Source organism: Chiloscyllium plagiosum, chromosome 3 (genome assembly GCF_004010195.1).
Source record: "Chiloscyllium plagiosum isolate BGI_BamShark_2017 chromosome 3, ASM401019v2, whole genome shotgun sequence".
NCBI lineage: Eukaryota > Metazoa > Chordata > Chondrichthyes > Orectolobiformes > Hemiscylliidae > Chiloscyllium > Chiloscyllium plagiosum.
Window position 1 is genome coordinate 74821119 of NC_057712.1, and position 23578 is coordinate 74844696.

The window sequence follows — 23578 nt, forward strand, 5'->3', positions numbered from 1 at the left end:
GTTAGTAAGTTTGCAGTTGACACCAAAATTGGAGGTGTAGTGGACAGCGAAGAGGGTTACCTCAGATTACAACAGGATCTGGACCAGATGGGCCAATGGGCTGAGAAGTGGCAGTTGGAGTTTAATTCAGGTAAATAAGATTTGGGAAAGCAAATCTTAGCAGGCCTTATACACTTAATGGTAAGGTCCTCGGGAGTGTTACTGAACAAAGAAACATTGGAGTGCAGGTTCATAACTCCTTGAAAGTGGAGTCAGAGATAGATACGATAGTGAAGAAGGTGTTTGGTATGCTTTCCTTTATTGGTCAGAGTATTGAGTATTGGAGTTGGGAGGTCATGTTGCGGCTGTACAGGACATTGGTTAGGCCACTGTTGGAATATTGCGTGCAATTCTGGTCTCCTTCCTATTGGAAAGATGTTGTGAAACTTGAAAGGGTTCAGAAAAGATTTACAAGGATGTTGCCAGGGTTTGAGGATCTCAGCTACAGGGAGAGGCTGAACAGGCTGGGGCTGTTTTCCCTGGAGCGTCAGAGGCTGAGGGGGTGACCTTATAGAGGTTTTACAAAATTATGAGGGGCTTGGATAGGATAAATAGACAAAGTCTTTTTCCTGAGGTCGGGGAGTCCAGAACTAGAGGGCATAGGTTTAGGGTGAGAGGGGAAAGATATAAAAGAGACCTAAGGAGCAACTTTTTCATGCAGAGGTTGGTACGTGTATGGAATGAGCTGCCAGAGGATGTGGTGGAGGCTGGTACAATTGCAACCTTTAAGAGGCATTTGGATGGGTATATGAATAGGAAGGGTTTGGAGGGATATGGGCCGGGTGCTGGCAGGTGGGAGTAGATTGGTTGGGACATCTGGTCAGCGTGGATGGGTTGAACCGAAGAGTCTGTTTCCATGCTGTACATCTCTATGACTCTATGACTGTATGACTCTATGACTCTAAATGGAACATATTGGCTCCGTACTTCCACCAATTCCACTTTGAAAGCTTCCCACAGGTTCTGTTGTAGATTAACCCAGAAGTAGCTAATCCCAGTCTATTTTGGCCTGTCTTTCTTTAAAATAAAGTCTTCCCTCCCCCAATCTTAAACTGTCTCTCACAGACCATCTTTTTATTTTAACAGTGCATAAATTACAAGAGGTAAGTATAGAGGGACAGTAAGTAATTAGAAACATAGTGTTATTAATTATCACGCGGGGAATTTACGACACAAGTCGGGAGGTTATGCTTCACGTCTTTAAATTATACTGAGACCTTCTCATGGTATTGGTCAATTTATTTAAAGACGAATGTAAATGTGTGGAGACAATTCAGAGAAGGTTTACTAGACAAATGCCTGGAATGGTTGGGATTGTCATTTGAGCTGAGGTTGGGTAAATTAGGTTTAGCTGAGTTCAGCAGTTGACTTAAAATGCATAAAATCTGAGGGTCTTGACAGGGTTGATGTGGTAAGCATGTTTATGGGAGAATCTAGAATTGGGTTCACTTGTTAAAAATCAGGGATTACCAATTTTGAAACAGAGATTTGACAAGTTGTTTACTTCTGTGAGATTCTTTCGAATTCTCTATTTGACAAGGTGGTGAATGCCGTGTCCTTGCATATTTTTAAGGCAGACATTGATAGATCTTTGCTTAGCAAGGGGTTGAAAGGCATTGGGGTATGCAAGAATGTATATTCGAGGTTGCAATCAGATTTGCCATGATATTATTAAATAGGGGGGCAGGCTCGAGGGACAGAATGACTTTCTCCCACTCCTGATGTGATTATTTGTACGAACTGTGGAAACATGAGAACATTATCTCCTCCGAGTCAGACAATGTCCTGATTTAGAAATCTATCTCCATCCCTTTAACATTGCTGGGTCTAAATCTCGAGAGTCCCTGCATCGTAACACACAGACTGCAGCAAATCAAGAAGGTTACTCATAGCCAATTTATGAAGGACAATTAATGATTTTGTTTTATATTTTCATGTGTTATGAGCTTTCTGGCAGGACCAGCACTTTTTGCTCATCAGTAATTGCCCTTGAGACGGTAATGGTTCATTTAATCCATCGATGCAGGCACATCCAAAGTGTTGCTGGAAAAGGGTTCCATAATTCTAACTCAGCAACAGTGATTAGTTCTAAATCAGGACACTTTTGTGGCTTGGTGGGGAACTGGCACATCATGATTTTCCTATGGATCCATTGTCCTTGTTCTTCTAGATTATATAGATCATGAGTTTGTTAAATACTGTTGAAGGAGTCTTGTAGAGTTACAGCAGTGCCTATTTTATTTTGCACTATGTCAGTGGTAGAAAATAAATGTTAAAGTTGTTGTGTGGGGTCCTGGTCAAGTGGACTGCTTTGGTTTGGATGATCAACATTGAATCATAGAATAATAGAATCCCTACAGTATGGAAACAGGCCCTTTGGCCCAACAAGTCCACCTTTAGCCCAACGGATCCTCCAAGTGTAACCCACCCAGACCCATTCCCCTACATTTTACACCTGACTAATGCACCCAATCTGCCTTTGCCGCACTAGTGATATTGAACTTCTTGAGCTTTGTTGGAGGCAAGTGGAGATTATTCCGTCATACCCTCATCTGAACAAACATCCTCATATCCAGTCTTATGGTTAAAAGGCACGAGGATATATAAGGATCATTGGGGCAAGGACACTACCCTGAGGAAATTTTGAAGAATGTCCTTGGACTGAGAGAATGAGTCTCAAACAGACAAAACAATCTTCACTTGTGTTAGGTACTTTAAAACACTGGGGAGTTTTCCCATTGATTCCCACTGACTTATTTTGCCAGCCTCCCTGATATCACACTCATGCTACCTTGATGTCAAATGCAATGACTGTACCCTCACCATCTCTTCCACCCAGTTTTGAATTAAGATTGCAATCAATTCAGCAAACAAGCGGTCTTTGCAGAACTCAAACTGACATTAGTCAGCACCTTATTACTGTGGAAGTTGGCTTTGATAGTACTATTGATGTTATCCTTCAATACTTTGTCAATGATCAAGAGAATGCCGCTGAGGCAATACACATGATGCAACATGTAACACTGTTTTGTATTTGATATAAATTTGTGAATGTGTCACATTTACAAACATGAAATCTTAATAATAGCTGAATTCTTAAAGACAGGACCACAGTTCTACAGTGACTGACTAAGTCAGATGTTAACTATTCAATTGCAAAAACCACAAATCAGTGGCGTTCTCTTTAAGTCATCGTTTTCCAAATCACTGTCAGGAAGGGCATCTATGGCAAATTTTCCATTGTATTTGAAGGAAGAAATTCTGCAAGAAGTTACAGACCCAACACAAAAAATTTCAACCTGTAGAGTTATAATAAGAAAGTGGCTGAATTTCATCCCGTTTTCACCACTTAGGTGAAAGATGGAAACCCAATACGACAGTATTTGTTTATGCTATATTGACCTAGTCTTCACTGTTCTTCTGTTGAAGTACAGCAGACAAGTGACAAGAAATTCCAAATCTCCAGTTAGCTGCAACTATTTAGTGGATTTTGATGAGTAACAAACTATTTCCCACAGTCTTACATATCAGGCTAGTGAACGTTATGCCCAAAACCCTGTTCTGACACATTTACTTCTCTGGTAGAAAATGGGCAGAAATGTGGCCAACATCTAGAATATTGTCCTTCCCATTCTCAGCATGATAGTAAACTATCCAAAGACTGTATGTTTCAAAATCATTGATATCAGAAATAAGTTATTTAGAATTGTACACAACCAATAAATGGCAACAGAAGTGAGATGCTTGACTGTTTACAGGTTTTCAAAATTGGAATAGACATTTTGATATCCATTTTGCGTATTTACTTATTAATTTCTCAAAATTACTCTTTGCTTTCTCTAGATACAATTGGAGTCGGATGTGAATCAAATGGAAACTATTATAAACATGGGCAGTCCTTCCAACCAGACTGTCACTATAAATGCATGTGTGTGAATGGTGCGTTTGGATGTACGCCCACCTGTACAAAGAAGCTGGCAGCTGGCCAGTGCAGAAATCCCAAGGCCATTAAGAGATCTGAATATTGTTGTGAAAGGTCCATTTGTGATAAGACTGGAGAGAACAGCCACCAGGCTGCAATGTATAGAGTAATGTCTGGTAAGTGCTTTAAAGAAATCCACACAATCTTGAGGTTGCAGATGAAAATAAGATATGCTTCAGTTGCAAAGCAATAACAACTGATGACGGTGAACAAATCCAATATTTAACACTTCAGTTTGGTTGACAAGCTTGTGATTAATTTGATCAGTTATGAGCTAGATAACAAACTATAGAGTCAAAGAAAATTAGGAATAAATAGGATCATGGAATTTAAAATACAAACAAATCAGTCATGACCTTATTGAAATGTAGAGCAAGCTTGAGGGGCCAAATGGCCTATTTTTGCTCCTTATTTGAATGTTTATATGTTTCTACATAAGGTAGACCAGCCTGTAATCTTTGGCATGCCCCTTTTGGCAGCTGTGTTTTGAAAAAAAAATCACAGAGCTATATTGATACTGAAGAAATCTGCAAAGCTGTGGATATGAAAGGAAAAAAAAAGTATCAAGCAGGCGAACTGGGAATTAAAATCCAAATAAATAAAAATAAAAATTGGCAGGAAGTACAGACCATGGCATAAAATTATTTTATAATGCTAATTCTAACATTTAAGGAATGTGAAATTTCAGCATTTCCATTTATTTATGAAATGAGAGTTAGTACATCATTGGGGGAAAAGAAAGACCTTTAAACAGTCAAATGACAGAAAGCTTATTTTTACAAGTTACATTATTTTTATAAGGCAAGGAACATTTTGGAAATCTGGAATTAGAACACCAAGATTTATTTTCTTTGAAAAACTTTGTTTAAGTATTACTTGATGACATAATCAGGATGACTTGCCATGTCCAGGGAATAGTTTTGATTTTGTGGAGATTTGAAGCAGCAGCAAGACTAAACATGTTTAATCAAATGATTCCTTCTTTGTGGTAAAATTCAGCAGTTCAATACTCACATTTCTGTTTCTTTGTTTAGTAAAATTATAATATGTACCAATAAGAAGGGCAACACTGATATAACTTGAAAATGCATTTGGAATTACAAGGAACCAAGCAGTGATATTTGTGTCAGTATAAACATTTCAATATTGCACTTTGCCCATAAATAGAAAATGAGAAGGGCATCTTATTTACTTTACCAGCAATTTCTTCCAAATAAATGGTCATGGTTTTCTGGACACCCCCACCACCCCCTCCCCAAGTCCTCTGCACCCTTCCCTCCTAGGCCAGTTGGGGATATGAGGTGTGGATGAGGCCTACTTCGTCTCACCTCAATTTTAAGGTTGGCAGTTTGGTGGTGGTTCAAAAACAGAGAAGTGGTTAATGGAGGGGCTGCAGGGAGGCCTTGTAAGTTAAAATACTCAAACCTGATTATTGACCTCCTCCAAACCCTCATCCTCAAAAAATCTAGGCCCCTCAGCTGTTTCTTCCATGTCTGCCTTTCAAATCATGAGTCCCCATTTGAAAACAAAAAGGTGATACCTTTGTTTCAACAGGCTTTGGAATGATTCCATTTGGAGATGTAAATATTGAATTTAGCTGAACATGTAATAATTCCGTGAATGTGCTTTCTTATACAATGTTTTTTTATCATGATAGTTGATTTTAAAAAGTCATAATATGGGATACGTTGGACAGTCTCATTGGCTCTCTTAATTGTTTGGTTGGAGGTAGATCCATGTGATCCTTGATTGCCACAAAGCTTTTAGTCCTTCAAATGATATGAAAATGTTTGTAACATATTTTAGGTTTGCCACAATAAAATGACTCTATATTGAATTATCTTAAGTAAAATACATTAATCCCTTAAAAGTTTTCTCATACTCTTCCTTTTCAAGATCTTTTCTTCTCCATCCTTGAATTTCTGTCCCAGTTGTCTATTCAGAATGTTACTGTTTAGATCACTTTCCTATTTTCTATTTTGCAAACTATTTCACTGCAGTAACACCCTCTCTGCCGATGCATCAGTTTCACTACATCACCTAATCCTCTGCATTTTGCCTCACTCTTTGCTTTTCTCTGTAATTTGCTGTTGCTTTAAACTTTGATGAAATAGAGTTCAGGAAGTTACAATCATAATTACAAGTGATATTTTCAAAATTCCATTGTGATTGTGTTAGAGACCAAAAGCTTTTAAAAAGGAATCTCCATGAAGCCAACAGAAAGCTATCCGTTGGTCACAATTTCTCTTTTTAAAAGCTTTACTGTAATAATCCACTGAAAACCAACATGATTAATAGGTAAATTTTGAATAAAAAGCTACATTTCATTTTAAACCATCAATATGCCAAAAGATACACCTGACAAAAATATATAGATACACTGATAAGCATTTGTTTTACTACTTGCATAAGTGTGACACAGTGCACAATCTCACAGTATTCCCAATTTAGTCTGTATTATGTGGGATTATTTGCTTCTCACTCAAATGTTTCTGCCTTTGTTTCACATTCACCAGCAGTTGTATTCTAATCCCCAGACACAGTTAATACCAATAAAGCACACATCAAATAGCTATTTCTCATGCAAATCATGACAAGGTTTTAAGTAGTCAGATTGTGGTCAGTGTAGTCCTCAATGAATACTTTGTGTCAGTCTTCACACTAGAAAAGGACAATGGTGGGATAGACACCGGCGTGGAGAACTGTGAAATATTAGAAGAAATTAACATAGAGAGAGAGAGGAAGTACTAGGGGGTTTAGCAGCCTTATGAGTGGATAAACCTATGGGCCCAGATGAAATGTATCCCTAGCCATTATAGGAGGCAAGGGAGGCAACATCAGGGGCCCTGGCAGTAATTTTCAAATCCTCTCTGGTCAGAGGTGAGGTGTCAGAAGACAGGAGGATTGCTAACATTTTCCCATTACTTAAAAGAGAGGAGGGGGTAGACAGACCAGGAAATTACAGGCCAGTGAATCTAACCTCTGTAGTCGAGATGTTATTAAAAAGAATTCTGAAGGACAGAATATATGAGACTTGGATTAATCAGTGATAGTCAGCACAGATGATAAACAGAAAGTGCTGGAGACACTCAACAGATCTGGTAGTATCTGTGGAGTGTGAAACAGAGTTAACATTTCAAAATCTAATATATGAGTCCACTGTGACTCTTCTTACTGTTTCAATTTCAGATTTTTAGCATCTATAGTATTTTGCTTTCATGTGATAGTCAGCATGGATTTGCTAAGGGGACACTATGTTTGGCAAATTTAATTGAAGTTTTTTGAGGAGGTATTGGGAATGTTGATGAGACTAATGAGTTTGTTGTGATCTACATGGACTTTAGAAAACCTTTTGTTAAGGTCTGGCATAACTTGAGATCCAAGGCAAATTGGTAGTTTGGATCCAACTTCAGCTGAGAGGCCGGACAAAGAGGATGAAGTAGTGGGGTGTTTCTCTGACTGGAAATCTGTTTCCCATGGGGTTCCACAGGGCTTGGTGGTGGTGCTGTTGCTGTTTGCAGTTTAAATTAATGACTTGGATATAAATGTAGGGAGGCCAATCAAAAAGTTCATGGATAACCTGAAAATTAGTAGGGTGGTAAATAGCAAGGGGGATAGCTATAAACTACAGGAAGGTATCAACATTCTGGTTAGCTGAGAAGAGCCGTGGCAAATAGAAAAGTGTGAGGTAATGCAGCTGGAGAGGACTAGCAAGGCAAAGGATTATGCTCTGAATGGTGGGACCATGGAAAATTTAAATGACTTTGGTGTGCATATCTACAGATCCCTGAAGGTAGCAGGGTAGCTAGATCAGGTGGGTAAGCGGGCATATGAGACACTGGCCTTTATTAGCTAAGGCAGAGAATACCAGAACAAGTAGGTTATGCACGAACTACATAAAATGTTGAATGTGCCACAACTGGTATGCTGCCTGTAGTTCTGGGCCCCACATTGCAGAAAGATTGTTATTGCACTTGAGTCATTTTAGAGGATATTTATCAGGATGCTGCCTGGACTGGAGGGTCTGAGGAAGATTGGATAGACTGGGGTTGTTTTCATTGGAGCAGTGAAGGTTGAAAGGTAACCCGACAAAGTTGTTTAAGATTCTGAGGGCGTAAAGATTGTGTCTTTTTATTTTTGTGACTTTAAAAACTGTTAACTAAAATGAGAAAGAACTGTTTTAAAATTCATAGTTTGAAAGGGTAGCTGTACGTTTTGACACACCAATGTCAGATGTCATGTAAACATCCGTTTGGACAAACAGTAATCAAAGTTTGAGTTGCAGATGATTTGCAGCTGAGTGGGGTGTCCACATCGAACCCTGGCTGGCAACAAGAAACAAATTGGGTGATAAAGTGTGACCAATTATTGGTGATAGAAACCTTTTGCTTGGCAACAACTATGAAATTGGTTCTTAGATAACTGAACAGTTTGAAGATAGGAACAAGTTATGCAGAATGAGTGAAAGAGAGAGAGAAAGAGAGAAGGGGACTGGGTTTAGGGGAGGTAGGCAGTTCTTCCCCAATGCAGATACAGTCTCTGTGTTCTCAACACATGATATAAATCTGAAGAAAATCAGCTTACCTTTCTTGCAGTAGTTGAAAGATGTGATAAACCATGTACTTTATAAGTGTCTCTTACCAACCACAGAATCTGGATCTGGAGAAAGATGATTGAAGCAATCTACTGGTCAACAGAAAAATCAAAGGATCATCTAAAACTACTGAACTGTCTTTTCAGAACTTCCACCCAGCCCACAACCTATTTTACCCTGTGTGTTTCTGTGTGTGTGTATACGGGGGCAGTTTATCAGGGAATTAGAATCTTACTTATACTGTTAATGCCAACAGGTTATAACTATTTAACTGTAGCTAGTCTAATTAATTTAAATAAATAGTAATTCTTCTTTGGTACAGAAACATGGTCCATGCTTTCTATGAATCTGAGTCTGCAAAAATAGGTGAATTAGAGAACTCTGCTTAGTTTTTAAAGTGGTATGACTCCAGAAATAATGGGGCTGAATTTCTTGCATGCTAGACAAGTACAACAAGGTGGGATGGATACAAAGGTAGAAGGGTCACTATCTAGTGGAGATAGAAGTATGCCATGAGATAGAAGTTTGTGAGGAGAGTTGAGGAGAACTTGTTTTACTCAGAAGTGGGAGTCTGGAATTCACTGCCTGAAAGGATGATTGAGTCAGAAACTCTTGTGACATTTAAGTAGTATCTAGATATTCACCTGCATAGCCATAGCCTCCAGGTCTCTGGGTTGAAAACTGGAAATTGGAATCAGTACAGTCAGATCTTTGTTGATTGGTGTGGACACATTGGGCTGAATGGTCTCCATCTGTACAATAAAAGTGTGTGAGTATATGAATCCTGGTGGCACAAAACCCCCAGATAGCCAGTTTCTTTCAGCTTAAAATGGCTCTGGTAGCACTGAAACAACAACAGTATGTCTTGTCCAATCCACAATTCCCTGTTCTTCCTCTTTCAGCTTGCTATCCTTTCCAATTGTATAAGACCCATAATATTATAATCTGTGCTCTAATCTCAGAAACCTGCTTCAAAACTCGTAGCTGGTTTGAAGCAAGTCTTGTTTGCCACCACTGACCCATAAATTGTCTGTGTTCTGAACTCTCTGTCATTAAAAAAACTGACTGCAACCCAATGCCATTGCAATGATCACTTTATCGTTTACACTTTAATAGCTTTTCATGCTCATGGTAGCAAAAGGTCACATGGGCATTTCTTGCTGTCTGTTAGGAAGTTCATTTCCCCTTTCAGTATATTCCCCAATTTCACTTTGGCGTTAAAGGGAATATCACACAGGAATAAACTACAGGTTTTACAACTACAAAGCACAAAGGTCATCAGAATCACATGATCATTTTCTGCTTTTTAACATTTAGCAGCCCCCCTCTCTTCCTATGTCATTCCTCATCCTTAACTCTACATGCCTTAAACTTGAACTTGAAGACAAATTATTCCTGAATTGCTGTGTCTCAACACTATAATTGTTTTTATTATTAGCTTATAAGGCAAGGCCAATAACATGGCGAAAACAATGCCCTCTTCAAACAACTCCATGGAGCTCATGTTCAAAATCTTGTGGCCTAGGAATTTCAGTCCGAGTGACAAATGACAACAGGAAATGTGAACTTGAAAGAGAAAATAGATTGTGCTTTATTCGACCTTGCATTACAAGACTTCCGAAAAATTTAAAGGTAAATCACAGCAGAATCTATTGGTTACATGGACAACAATTGTTTGGGGCACTGGGTGGGTGATGAAGAGGGAGAGAGAAAAATCAACTTGATTGCATGGAAGTATATCTTAATGTACTGTGATACAGAGCTATCTTAAAATAACAGGAGTAAAATGAAGCAATTCGATAGTCAGCGCTGTGATTAGCAGATGGAATAGAATAAGCCCAAATCTGCTGATTAGGAGATAGCAGAAATTTTGAATTTTTCAGGATGTGGGTAGGTGCAAAATGTGTAGAAGTACCTACATGCTCATTTATAATCCCATACAAATTTCTTCCTGATTGCGCCATCCAGCATCTCAGAAATGTGTGCAATCAATCTTGAAGCTATCCTGTTTTCCTGAGCATTGTCCCTTGAGGTTGGTGCAAGGTCCATTAATCCCAATGTTATGAAGAAAATCAACCCCAAGAAGTGTAATTACATTCACTCTGTATTGCTTTTCTGGTACTTATATACTTAACTCAGTAAGGCCTCCAAAGTTTTTAACTTGGATTAACAAAACTCTTGAAGTTGATGAAAAGAAAACAGTCAGTGATTTCTTACACATATTACAGGATAACAAACCACTTATTATTTCCTAATCTGATTAATTAGAAAATATGAAATGCTACTATCAAAATCTTATTTCTCTTTATTGTTAGTTAAATTAGAGAGTAATTAAATTAGATTATACTGTAATATTTCTACTGTAATTATTCTACTTTTTTTAAAAGTAGAGGATTCTGAACCATTGAGCAGTTGATGTAGTCTAAGAAAGAATACCCATCTATTTTTAACAAATATATCAGGAAAGGTAGACACATTTACACAGGGACGCTGTAGTCCGCCACAGGAGTGTTCTGAAACACAGAAATTAAAATAGCTGGTGTAAAATATCTAAAGATTTCAAAAGAAATGCAGGTATTATTAGGGTAATTTTCTAATCCAACACACTGAGCTACTCAAGAAACTACAATTGCATAGCAACTCATCAGTTGATACATTTGAAATCACCCTAATACCAACTTTCTGCTGGTGTAAGAAACCTTGGAAATCTTAACATACAGAGCAATTTCCTCATGCTTACACTGACACACCATAGTCAATCCTGAAGCGCCTTATTCTTCTCTCCTTGACTCTGAGCTGCTTATTTATCAATTCTCTTTGATATCTACATCATTCCCTCTACAAACATTTAATGGATTGAGTGATACTTGCATAAGCAAAACATTCCAGTAACAAATAGTTCTGTAGGATCTGTACTCCTTGACTATGAGCAGTGCTGTTCATTAAATTATGGAAATTCATCAATTGGCATCCAGATCAGGCAAAATCCATGTCCTGCAGCCTCACTTTGTACAACTGAGCAACATCAGGAGAAACTCATCAACATCCACATTGTTATCTTTAAATAATGATGGGAATTCCTATATCCACTTGAGAAAAGAGATTGAGTCTCAATCGACAATGATCATTATATTTGGGAATTTTTTGTATCTTAAGACCACAAATGGCCTCATAGGTTGCCTGACAAGAATCCAGCTGTGCCTTGTGTTCTGAATGACTCTGTTTAAGAAAACCTAAGGTAAAATCACACAGAGCCTCTCCCTGATTAAAGATTACTTAAACTGTTCGTTGCAATTTCTATCAATGCTATGGTGGATAATTGAGAGGGCCTTCAGTTGTTGCAAATAGGGGAATTTAGATGTAATCTGCCTGAGTGACAGTTTCTGACTTTGTTTGGAATGCTATGCATGACTGCTTAGTCGAGTTGTTCACGTGTGGGCTGGCAGGAGAAAGCGAGATGAGTGTTTCTGGCTAAGATTATACTATTCTCATTGGCTCTCTGATTAGCTTCAAAATTGTACTTTGAGTTACTTTTTCACTTCAGCTTCACATCATTTCCCCTCTCGGTGGGTTGCAGTTTGCATCGTTTTTCTGCCATTCTACCTTACTCAAGCTACCATTGGAATGTTCATGCTAACAGAAATGCAGGCCAGAATTTTACATGACTGCAGGAAGTTCTCCTACCAAGACCAAAAGCAAGTACTAAACCTGTGTAGGTGGTTGGTGGGATTTAACTGATGACTGCCAGCCTCTCATAGCTGCCGACTCGATCAGAGGCAGCCCCGCAGTCCCATTAAGAGAGGTGGTGACAGTTAGGGATGCGGTGAGAAGGTGAGGGTACTTCCCAATTCAGGGAAAACTCAAAAATGATTGGAGGAGTAAGCCCACTGGTGTCAAAGCTGTAGGGCAGCCATTGTGACCAGCCATCCCTTAGGGGGCCATGAGGAAGGCATGGAGAAAGGATGATCCTCCAGATAATGGGGCAGCAATTCACATGTTGTGCAGACATACCTAGCAATTTCCTCATACAGTGAGGTCCACCCTGAAAGGACTGAAATGCCAGAAGAAGCAGCAAGTAGCCATTAATTGCTCCTTATTTGGATTAATTATCCACCTCCCTCTGGTTGGTTGGTGGTGGTTCTACTATCATTTTGTACCTGGTGCCTGCCAGAGGATTTCCCTCTGGATGTTCAGTGTTTCCATTCTGAGACCTTTTCCAACTCTTAATCCATCTCTAGGAGGCTGTTAAAAACTCAATCTTCTGGCTCCTTAGCGTCTCATTAGCTAATATCCCTCGAAATCCAAGTGTGATCTTTTCCAATTTGAACTCTTTCTAATTGTCACAGAAACAATTCAATTTTACAGCTTCATATTTTGAACTTTCTAAATAAGCAAGCCAGATAGCTGTCATAAGTCATTTTAACTCTTGCGTAGATATTGTTTATCAAGCAGAGCTGATGGTCACCCCATCAAATCTCCAAGCACATGTTGCTTAGCAGTGTGCTCAATTGACAGGAATAAATCAAAAGGAATCTCTTGTGGTAATATTTCAGCCTTCACACGTTGTTTTACTCTTCCCTCTCATTTAGAAGGATATATGTTCAAGCTCCACTCTAGAGAGTTGAGAACATCATATGGATTAGCAATTCAGCAAAGTGCTGTTGAAAATATTGCCTTTTGGATGCGATGTTTATGAGGTGTCATGGAGTTATAGTCAAGAGTATAGTGCTAGAAAAGCACAGCAGTTCAGGCAGCATCCAAGGAGCAAGAGAATCGACATTTTGGGCATAAGCCCTTCACCAGGAATGAGACACCCTTGGATGCCTGACCTGCTGTGCTTTTCCAGCACCACACTCTCCACTGATCTCCAGCATCTGCAGTCTCCACTTTCTTCCTGTCATGAAATTATAGAATGGTGCAGCACAAAAAGTTTATTGATCCTTTTAATATGTTTCCTCCCACATATTTCATTGTTCAAATATGAAATGAGCCCCTTATAGTGAATCTGATATTGCTGCAAAACAGCATGATGAAGGGTTTCTATCTTTCACTGACTCAATGGATTTTGATTAATGAACACAAACATGGTTTTCTTTCTCTCTGTAGAAAGGCAAGAAGTGTCTACAGACATTCAGGCCTTCCAAAGCTGACAGGTTTGTTCTTTCTGGCTGCGCAAGTAGAAGAACTTACAGGCCGATATTCTGCGGTACATGCTCAGATTCCCGTTGCTGTATTCCTAACAAAGAGAAAACTGTGAAAGTAGAATTTAACTGCACTGGTGGAGAAATGATCACGTGGAAGATGATGTGGGTCACATCTTGCAAATGTCAACAGGTCTGTATTGACTCAGAGGACATCTTCTCAGATTTGAGACTACTATAGTGCATCATGTATTTCACCACTTGAATGTTTGGTTCATGACTGTCACTATGGAACAATATAAATGTCTTGTCCTTCAAAGAATGTGAACTCACTTATACCATTTCTCTGCTTATGTAACTAAACTTATATATGGAAAAATCTTAATGTTCTACATTAACAGAATATCTGGAGATAGGCATTAAGTGCAATATCTTCCACTAAACTGAATGTTCATTTCAATACACAAGGACCTATTTTCTCTGGTAAAATTGGATACATTTGTATTGTCTATCTGTATAACTGGATTATTTGCATGAGTTTCTTTAAATTTAATTTCTGTTGAACTTTTTGCAGCTCATCACAAATTTTCTTCTATAAAAATGAATACCAAAAAAGTAAAGGAAGTTACAACAATAAATGTCAATGCTTATGATATCATATAATTAGCATCTTCATAAATAGGCTTCAAAACAGTAATGTAATGGCTACAGCATAGAAAGGAAAATATATATTCCTGTAATTAAGTTACAAATTTGCTCAGTCAGAATCCTGCAACTCCCTCCCCAATGGTATTGTGAGTCTACCTACATCACTCAAGTAGGCAGCTCACTACCACTTTCTCAAGGGCAGCCAGGGATGGGCAATAAATGCTTAGCGGGCAGGCGATGCCCACGTCCCATGAATGAATACATTTTTTTTAAGAACACTATGTTGAAGTAACTATTTATTTTATACATGCTAAATCATAGATCAATTGTTCAAGTGTCAAAATGTGATGATAGATGTTATTTAAAAGTTGTGAACATTGACTCAGTAGTAGTACCCTTGCCTTAGTTAAAAAGTTATAGATTTACATTCTACTCTAGTGTACTGAGTACAAAATGCAGCCTGACACTTTAATGCCATTATGGAGTAGTGCTACATTGGCTTTTGCATCAACAAAATATCCATCTGGTTTCTCAATGGCACGTAAAAGATCACATGACACTATTAGAAGACAAGCAGTCTTCCAACATATTGTTCATTTGTCAAACAACATATAAATCAGGTTATTTGGTGATTTATGTCATTGGTACTTGTGAGAACATTTTGTGTATAAATTGGCTGAAAGATTTCCCGTATTCCATAAGTAACTGTACTTTAAAAAAAAAGTCTTCATTGACATTTGTCCTGAGGAAAAATGCTATATAAAAGCATGCATTTCTTTTGCATTCATTATAAACATTTTAGAATGCATGACCATATCTTAACACATTCAGCTATTATATAACCAGAAATTGCAAACATTATTTTCAAACTCTAATCTGTTAACATATTAAAAATGTAAATGATGAAATGTCTAACTGCGTAATTCAAAGTTTTATATTTTGCAATGTATTAACCAAACCAAATGTTAATATCTTATACAGATTGGTGCAATTCCACTATCCATGAAACATTTTATGTCACTAACCTAAAGTTCTCATTCATAAAAATAAAAGGTTTGTGTAACGATCTGTAGCTCGGGTGTCGATTGTCATGGTTGTGGGTCTGCTCGCCGAGCTGGGAAGTTGATTGCAAACATTTCATCCCCTGTCTAGGTGATGTCTTCAGAGCTTTGGATCCTCCTGTGAAGCGCTGCTGTGCTGTGTTTTCTAGAATTTATTTGGTTCCGTTCCTGCTGCTTCTGGTTGCCAGTTGTTCATTGTAGTAGCCAGTATATTGGATCCAGGTCTATGTGCTTGTTGATAGAGTCTGTGGATGAGTGGCACACTTCTAGAAATTCTCTTGCTGTCCTCTGTTTGCCTTGTCCTGTGATCATTTTGTTGTCCCAGTCGAATTTGTGGTCCATCATCTGTGTGTATGGCTGGTTGTGGCATTTAGTAGCTAGTTGGTGTTCGTGGCTGCGAATTGTTAGTTATCTGCTGTTTGCCCTATATTGTGCTTTGTGTGGTCTTTGCATGGAATCTTGTAAATTATGATAGGTATCGGGTGTTTAATCCTGGTGAGTTGTTGTTTGAGCGTGCCTTAAACATCAGTTAATGGGCTGTCATGAATCCCAGTTGGTGGAGAAGTCTGGCTGTCGGTTCCGAGATGTTTTTTATACAAGGTGGCATGACTAGTGAGTTAGGTCATTGCATGTCCTTGTTTGTCTGTTAGCCATCTGCAGGGATATCGCTCTTGGTGAAGACTCTCGAGAGGTGTTCTTCTTCCCTTCATAGATCGGCAGCACTGCAGTTTGTTGTAGCCCTTTTGAACAGGGTCCTAATCCAGCTTTTCTTGTGTGTGTTTGGGTGGTTGCTGTTGTAATTCAGGACCTGTTTGGTGTGTGTGGCTTTCTTGTACACTTTTGTAATACATTCACTTCTGTGTTCTTTGTACCATCACCTCCAGGAATGGGAGTTGTTTGTTGGTTTCCTCCTCTCTCGTAAATATCTTCTTGATGATACGTTTCCCATTGTGTTGTCTGTTCTGAACATATTCAGAAAGCAGATAAACTACTTGCAGATACTGATATCTACCCACAGAGGAAGCTTGACTCATGCCACAACTAACCAATAGAATAAATAACACACTATGGAACCTTCAAAAAAACGGACCAATAACCAGAATTGACCTACAAAGATGAAACCAGAAAGCAACGACACTCCAAGATTTTATGGATTGTTCAAAGTACACAAACCAGACATACCACTCAGATCAATTATGGCACTGCCAGGAACACCATAGCATAAACTGGCAAAAGAACACCAACAAAATCTAACAAAAATATTAGATTAGATTACTTACAGTGTGGAAACAGGCCCTTCGGCCCAACAAATCCACACCCAAACCCACCGAAGCGCAACCCACCCAAAACCCAATCCCCTACATTTACCCCTTCACCTAACACTATGGGCAATTTAGCATGGCCAATTCACCTAACCTGCATGTTTTTGGACTGTGGGAAGAAACCGGAGCACTCGGAGGAAACCCACGCAGACACAGGAGAACGTGCAAACTCCACACAGTCAGTCGCCTGAGGCGGGAATTGAACCCGGGTCTCTGGCGCTGTGAGGCAGCAGTGCTAACCACTGTGCCACCCACATGGGGTGGCACGGTGGCTCAGTGGTTAGCACTGCTGCCTTACAGCGCCAGGAACTTGGGTTTGATTCCTGCTTCGGGTGGCTGTCTGTGTGAAGTTTTCACATTCTTCCCGTGTCTGCATGGGTTTCCTCCTGGTGCTCTGGTTTCTTCCCATGATCCAAAGATGTGCAGGTTAGGTGAATTTGCCATGCTAAACTGCCCATAGTGTTAGGTGCATTAGTCAGGGGTAAATGTAGGGTAGGGGAATGGGTCTGGGTGGGTTATTGTTCGGAGGGTCAGTGTGGACTTGTTGGGCAGAAATGCCTGTTTCCATACTGTAGGGAATCTAATCTAATCTAAAAAAAATTTATCAGCAGATCTGAACACTCCATACAATCATCACAGGAATTCCTAGTCAACATCAAGAATATGAGCATAGACAAGGATGAAGCAATGGTCTCCTTTGATGTAATGGCACTGTTCACTTGAATTGACAAAACTCTAGCCAGAGAGACAATAGCCAACCTCGTGGATAAGTAGAACAGCCAACACGACGGGGAACTAGAATTTTGTTTGACAATACACTTCACATTCAACAATCAAAAATTTATGAACAGATCAATGGAATACCTATGGGCTCACCCATCTCTGGGCTCATAGCAGAAGCAGTGATGTAAAGGTTGGAACAAACAGCCCTCCCACAAATCCAACCCAAACTCTGGATCAGATACTTACATGACACTTTTGTTACCATTAAGAGAACAGAAATCAAGAACACCCAATGGATCATCAACACCATACACACAGGGATCAGATTTCTGAGAGAGGCGGAAGCCAACAATCAACTTCCATTCCTGGATGTGATGATACAAAGAACACAGACGTGAATGCACCACAAAAATATGCAGGAAAGCCACACACACCAACCAGGTTCTGAATTACAACAGCAACCATCCAAACACACGTAAGAGAAGCTGCATTAGGACCCTGTTCAAAAGGGCTACAACACACGGCAGCATTTCCGGCCTACGAAGGGAAGAAGAAGAAGACCTTTACAGAGGCTTCACCAAGAACAGATATCTCCGCAACTTCATCCGCAGATACCTAACAAACAATGTGACGCAGACATACCACGACCTAACTGACTAGCCATGCTACCTTGTATAAAAAAAGTATCAGAACTGACAGCCAGACTTCTCTGCCCACTAGGATTCATGACAGCCCATAAACTGACAGGTATGCTCAGACAACAATTCACCAAGGTAAAAGACCCAATACCCATCATGACTAACAAAATTTACAAAATTCCATGCAGAGACTTCACGAACACTATGTAGGGCAACAGCAGATAGCTAACAATCCACATCCAGAAACACCAACTAGCCACTAAATGTCACGACCAGCTGTCCCTACACACAGATAATAGGGACCACAAATTTGACCAGGACAACACAACAATCATAGGACAAGCTAAACAGAGGACAACCAGAGAATTCTTAGCAACATGGCACTCATCCATGGATTCTATCGACTAGCACATAGACCTAGACCCAATATACTGGCCATGACAACAAACAACCAGAACCAGCAACTGGAAGCAGCAAGAACGGAACCAAATAAATTCCAGAAGACACAGTACAGCAGCGCTTCACAGGAGGCTCCAAAGCACTGAAGATTTCTCCCCTACCTAGACAGGGGACGAAATATCTGCAAACCAACTTCCCAACTCGGCAAACATACCCACAACCACAATAAAAAGAAAAAAAAAGTGTTTTTAAAGATTGCTCACCACATCCATCAGTACATATCACATCCACCTGACTTTAAAATCATAATTAAATTGATAATATAATCACAAAAGATCAGGAGGATGCTCAGTAAAGTGCAGACCACCACCTTGTTGTTAACTGAAATTTATTGCGATTGTGCAGAGATTGTGAATGATGCTTTCACTTTTGCAAAGACTGTACATCTGTATTGTTTGAACTCATGAACTTAGCAACTTGTGCCATTAAGGTGGTTTTAATTACACTAGAGCTGAACTTTACAGACTCCTGTGTGTCTCACTGGGGTAAATGTCAAGCCCTGCTATTTCTGGAGATGCAATATTTTCCAATTAACCTGTTTTTTTTTCACATCCAGATTACAGAAAGCAAGGGCCAGGTTTTTATACCTAACAGGAATGACTATTTATTATAAATAAATAATTTTAGCTGCAGGCAAACAATTATGAACTGTAAAACTCAACTAGTTAAAACTCTAACCTCCTATAAAACGTTCTCTACAGATGCGTACAGGTAGACACAAAACAAAACATTGGTGTTATAGCTGAAGGAAAAGCCAGGAACGTAGTGTAATGGTTACTGTCGACAAAGTTCTCTAAGCTGGCATGTCAGGTCTTGCTTTTCATTGATCTCTCTCTTTACCAGGTACTTTTACTTGCTTGCAGGAGGCACAGAGCAATTGGTTCACAACTTATAAAGTCTCTGGCTTATTGGTTAAAAGCAACAGTTTACTGCAATTAGTGAGGGAAAATAAATGGGCTTTTCTCAGGTTTTAGGAATTATTTGCAAGAGATAAAAGGCAGCACCTCCCATTCCAGAGGTCCAAAAGCTTCTGGCCTTCTCCTTCACACTCTGTGTGAATGTCTACCTGGGAGCCATCTTGACTATAATACAGAGGTTGTGTAAAGCATCTATGGGCCAACCCTCTGTAAGGCTATTGAGGGCTTTAAGTGTACAATTAATGTTCCTTCCCAAGGACTTTAATCCACCTCTGTAATCATAATATGTTGATTGGCAAAAGATGGACTAAAGTAGCCAGACCATTATTTAAACCAGCATTGATTTAAGGGCAGAAAGGGAGGGGTCTACCTCTTTTGGGGGAGTACCATTTGTGTGTTAGGAGCACAGCCCTACAATTACTCTCCCTTTGTATCTTCCCACCTGACATACCAATCCCACATGACACTTGCACTCCTCTTGAGGGTTCTCAATGGCTCCCTGCCCACGTCCCTGATGTAGTGTCTCCAGATTCAGATGACCTATTTTTTCCAGGACAAACTACACCAGCCAGTCAGTTTTAGGAGTTAGACATCCCACATTTATGTTATTAGGGCTTCCTAATAATTCATTCAAAGCCAGTCAGTCAGTCAGGACCACTGTTTTTTCTGAGAATGACTAACTGCACAACTTCACCCCCAAATTTCCCAGATTCAGGACATTTAGGCCGTGGGATTCCCTCTAGGTCCTATGCTCATTAAGATGTTTGTCAGTTTCCATGAGAAATGTATTTTGGTTGGAGAAACTCTAACCTCCTATCAAGCCAATTTTTGCTGCTACCACGCAGTGATCAAATAACTTAGGAGAAAGTGAGGACTGCAGATCCTGGAGATCAGAGTCAAGAGTGTGGTGCTGGAAAAGCACAGCAGGTCAGGCAGCATCCGAGAAGCAGGAGAATTGACGTTTCAGGTGTAAGCTCTTCATCAGTAATGATTTCCAGCGCCACAGTCCCGACAGTGATCAAATAAGTGTCATTTTCCACTAATAGGATTTTGCCATCAGTCCAAAATGACATTCTACCTACCAAACAATTGAACAACATAATGTATGACTTTTAGTATTGGTACATAATTTTTTTGTAGTAAGGCTGATTGAATTAAACAGCATGTTCTATCAATTGTTCATTATAAACAAAATAAAGACAATTGGTCAAGCTAATAATGTGGACCATTTACACTGCAAACCTTGTCTTTTCTCTGCAAAGAAAAGAACTATGTTCACGCCTTGCAGCCTTGTTGAATGACCCAGGAAGATTGGGGGCTTTAGTGCCCATTGCCAATCAAACAACACCATTTTCACCTTCTTGTAAATGGTTGTGACTGTTTGAAATTTAGCATTGTTAGAGTGCATGATGAAAGGCTGTAGCAACATTACTCTTTACAGCAAATTTCATGCTATGTATTGAAGCTTATTAATGTTACAATCTAAATGGATAGTAAATTGTGTGGATGTCACAAAGACTGCAGAGAGAAATATAGTTTAAATGAATGGGCAAGATGACAGATATAATATGGGTAAGTGTGAGATTATTCACATCTGTTGTATGAATAGAAAAGCAGAATATGTTTTGAACATGTAGAACTTGTAAATATTGATTGACAGCATACTTGTGTCACGTAGAACATGAACATGCAAGTACAGCAGGCATGGTACACATTTGCTTTTATTGCAAGGGAAATGGAATTGAAGAATGTCTTACCCCAGTTAAGTAGGTCTTGAAACTAGAATATTGTTTTCAGTTTTGGTCTCCACATTAAAGGAAGTATATAATGGCATTGGAGGCAGTACAGTGAAGGTCCATTAGATTGGTCCCTGATTTAGATGGTTGCTCCTTGATGAGAGGATTTGTAAACTGAATCCATATTCTTTGGAGTTTAGAAGGATTAGAGACAATCGCCAAAATTTACTTAAGATTCTGAAGGGGCTGAAGTATAGATGCTAAGAAATTGTTTATGCTAGTCAAGGAATCTAAAACACAAGGGTACAGTCACAGGATAAGGAGCTGATGATTTGGAATGCGGATGAGGATAAATTAGTTAACTCAAAAGATAATGTATCTTTAGAAGATTGTGAATGCTATATTGCAAATAAGTCTAAGGTTAGAATAGACAGATTTTGGTCTAAGTGAATTAAGAGATATAGTATGGAAGCAGGAAAGTAGAGTTGAGATCAGCTATGATCATATTGATTGCACTCTGTTTTTACCCCTGTTCCTTTTTGTTATATGCAGTGGTTCCTTGAAAAAAATTCCTGCCTGATTGATACTCTGTAATGCCTCACTTACGTAAAATATGGACTTCTGACCTTGAATTCCATCACCCATTATAATACCTGGGACTTCGATAGACTGAAATAGTTTTAATAAGGCCCCCACAAACACCAATTTTTTTTAAAAAAGTCATCTCCTGCCATGCAGATTAGTCAAGTTTCAGGAAACTGGCATGGATTAGATAAATTCAGTTGAAATTTATGTTTTTTTTTCCCCACAAGACAATGAAACCAGATGACATCAATAGCCACAGAAGGTATGAAAAGGTTCTCAGCTCCAATCTGATTTGCAACATTGTGAAAATCCTCACGCTGGAGATGGAAACATAATTTGCAATGATCAAGCCTTAAAAAATTAAAAACTTCAGATCCACTTTCTTTTTTTGGGGGGGTGGGGGGAGGGGCTGCAGAACTGAAACAGGCAGGTGATTACTCTCTCTCTCCGAGGAAGAATAACCCAGTGAATTGGAAAGGAGCATTAAGAAACTATGAATTTAAAAGATAACTACATTATCTAAAACAGATGGTTCAAAAAATCAATGTGGTGTTAGGTTCTTTTATATTCATGCATGGGATATGGGCATCGTTGGCCAGGCCAGTATTTATTGCTTATTCCTAATTGCCCCAGAATGCAGTTAAGAGTCATCCCCATTGCAGTGGGTCTGGAGTCAAATGTAGGCCAGACCAAGTAAACAGATTTCCTTCCCTAAAGGACATTATAAACCCTTACATCTCAAAGATGTCCAATGCTCAAAAAATATATACTCCTTGTTCATGCTCTTGCATTAGAAATTATTCCCTTTTATTTTGTCAGTGCATGTAAGAGTTGAGGAAAAGGTCTGATGATTGACATCACATCTTTATTATACATCCCCCCAGGAATAGTGTTGATAAACTCTCTTTTTCAAAAGAAAATCAAGGATATCATGTGATTGGCTCCTTGTTGCCAAAATAAAACATTGTTAACTAGCTTTAACTGGACAAAGATGTAGTCTTATGCTTTAAAAAACACCCTACAAGTCTTTGTTGCTACCAACCAAGATAATTGAAAATATGGAGGCAATTTACCCTCCTTAACTGCTTGTCATTACTGTTTTGAGATTTAAAAAAATATCCTTTTATTGAAAGCTTTCATTTCATGTAGGAGCCAATCCTTGGGCAACAACTTGCTCTAAAAATTCTTAACAACTATAACAAAAGCTGACCACAGCAACTAAAGCGATCTGCAACATTCTAAAGAAAACAATCCACAACTTCTAAATAAAAGTCAATTCTCCCTATCGTGTACAGTTAATGAATCCATATAGAGTCTGTTTTGGCAAAGCTGCAGATCCAATGATATTTATGAAGTCACTTTCTACTTAATAACATTTGTGGACATAAAGAAATCTAGGCATCTAAAAAGGTAAATGTGAAGATCTTTGGAACATTTTATTTTAAATTAAGCTACTTCTTAGAAATCAAATGGAAATAATTCAAGGAATTAGTTGCTTGCACTCAATTCAGGGAACACACCCGATTGTTTTAAGACTAAATATTATGGCTATTCTGCTTGAACATCGTTTGTAAATTTGGAGGTTGTGTTTTGATATTTCAGTTGGGAAAAGCCTGCTACAGAACAACATGTTCAACTTATGACTCCAGTTTCGAAAATACTTTTGCTCTGAGGTCAGGGTGGAACCCAATTGTTCTTCTGGAAGAGTGACTGAAAGAACTCTTCAATATTGT

At 39.0% G+C, this 23578-nt stretch overlaps 1 protein-coding gene across 1 annotated transcript in view; it reads left to right on the forward strand.

Annotated features, from left to right (window-relative positions):
• The window catches only part of LOC122539917 (cellular communication network factor 6-like), a gene marked incomplete at its 5' end in the record, with an annotated part of 24832 nt that extends 10835 nt beyond the window's left edge, over positions 1-13997 (forward strand). The window contains 3 exons of the mRNA XM_043675100.1: positions 3883-4137; positions 10054-10247; positions 13722-13997. Coding sequence (XP_043531035.1) covers positions 3883-4137; positions 10054-10247; positions 13722-13997 — 725 coding nt within the window. The remainder of the gene's footprint in view (positions 1-3882; positions 4138-10053; positions 10248-13721) is intronic.
• Positions 13998-23578: the final 9581 nt, after the last annotated feature.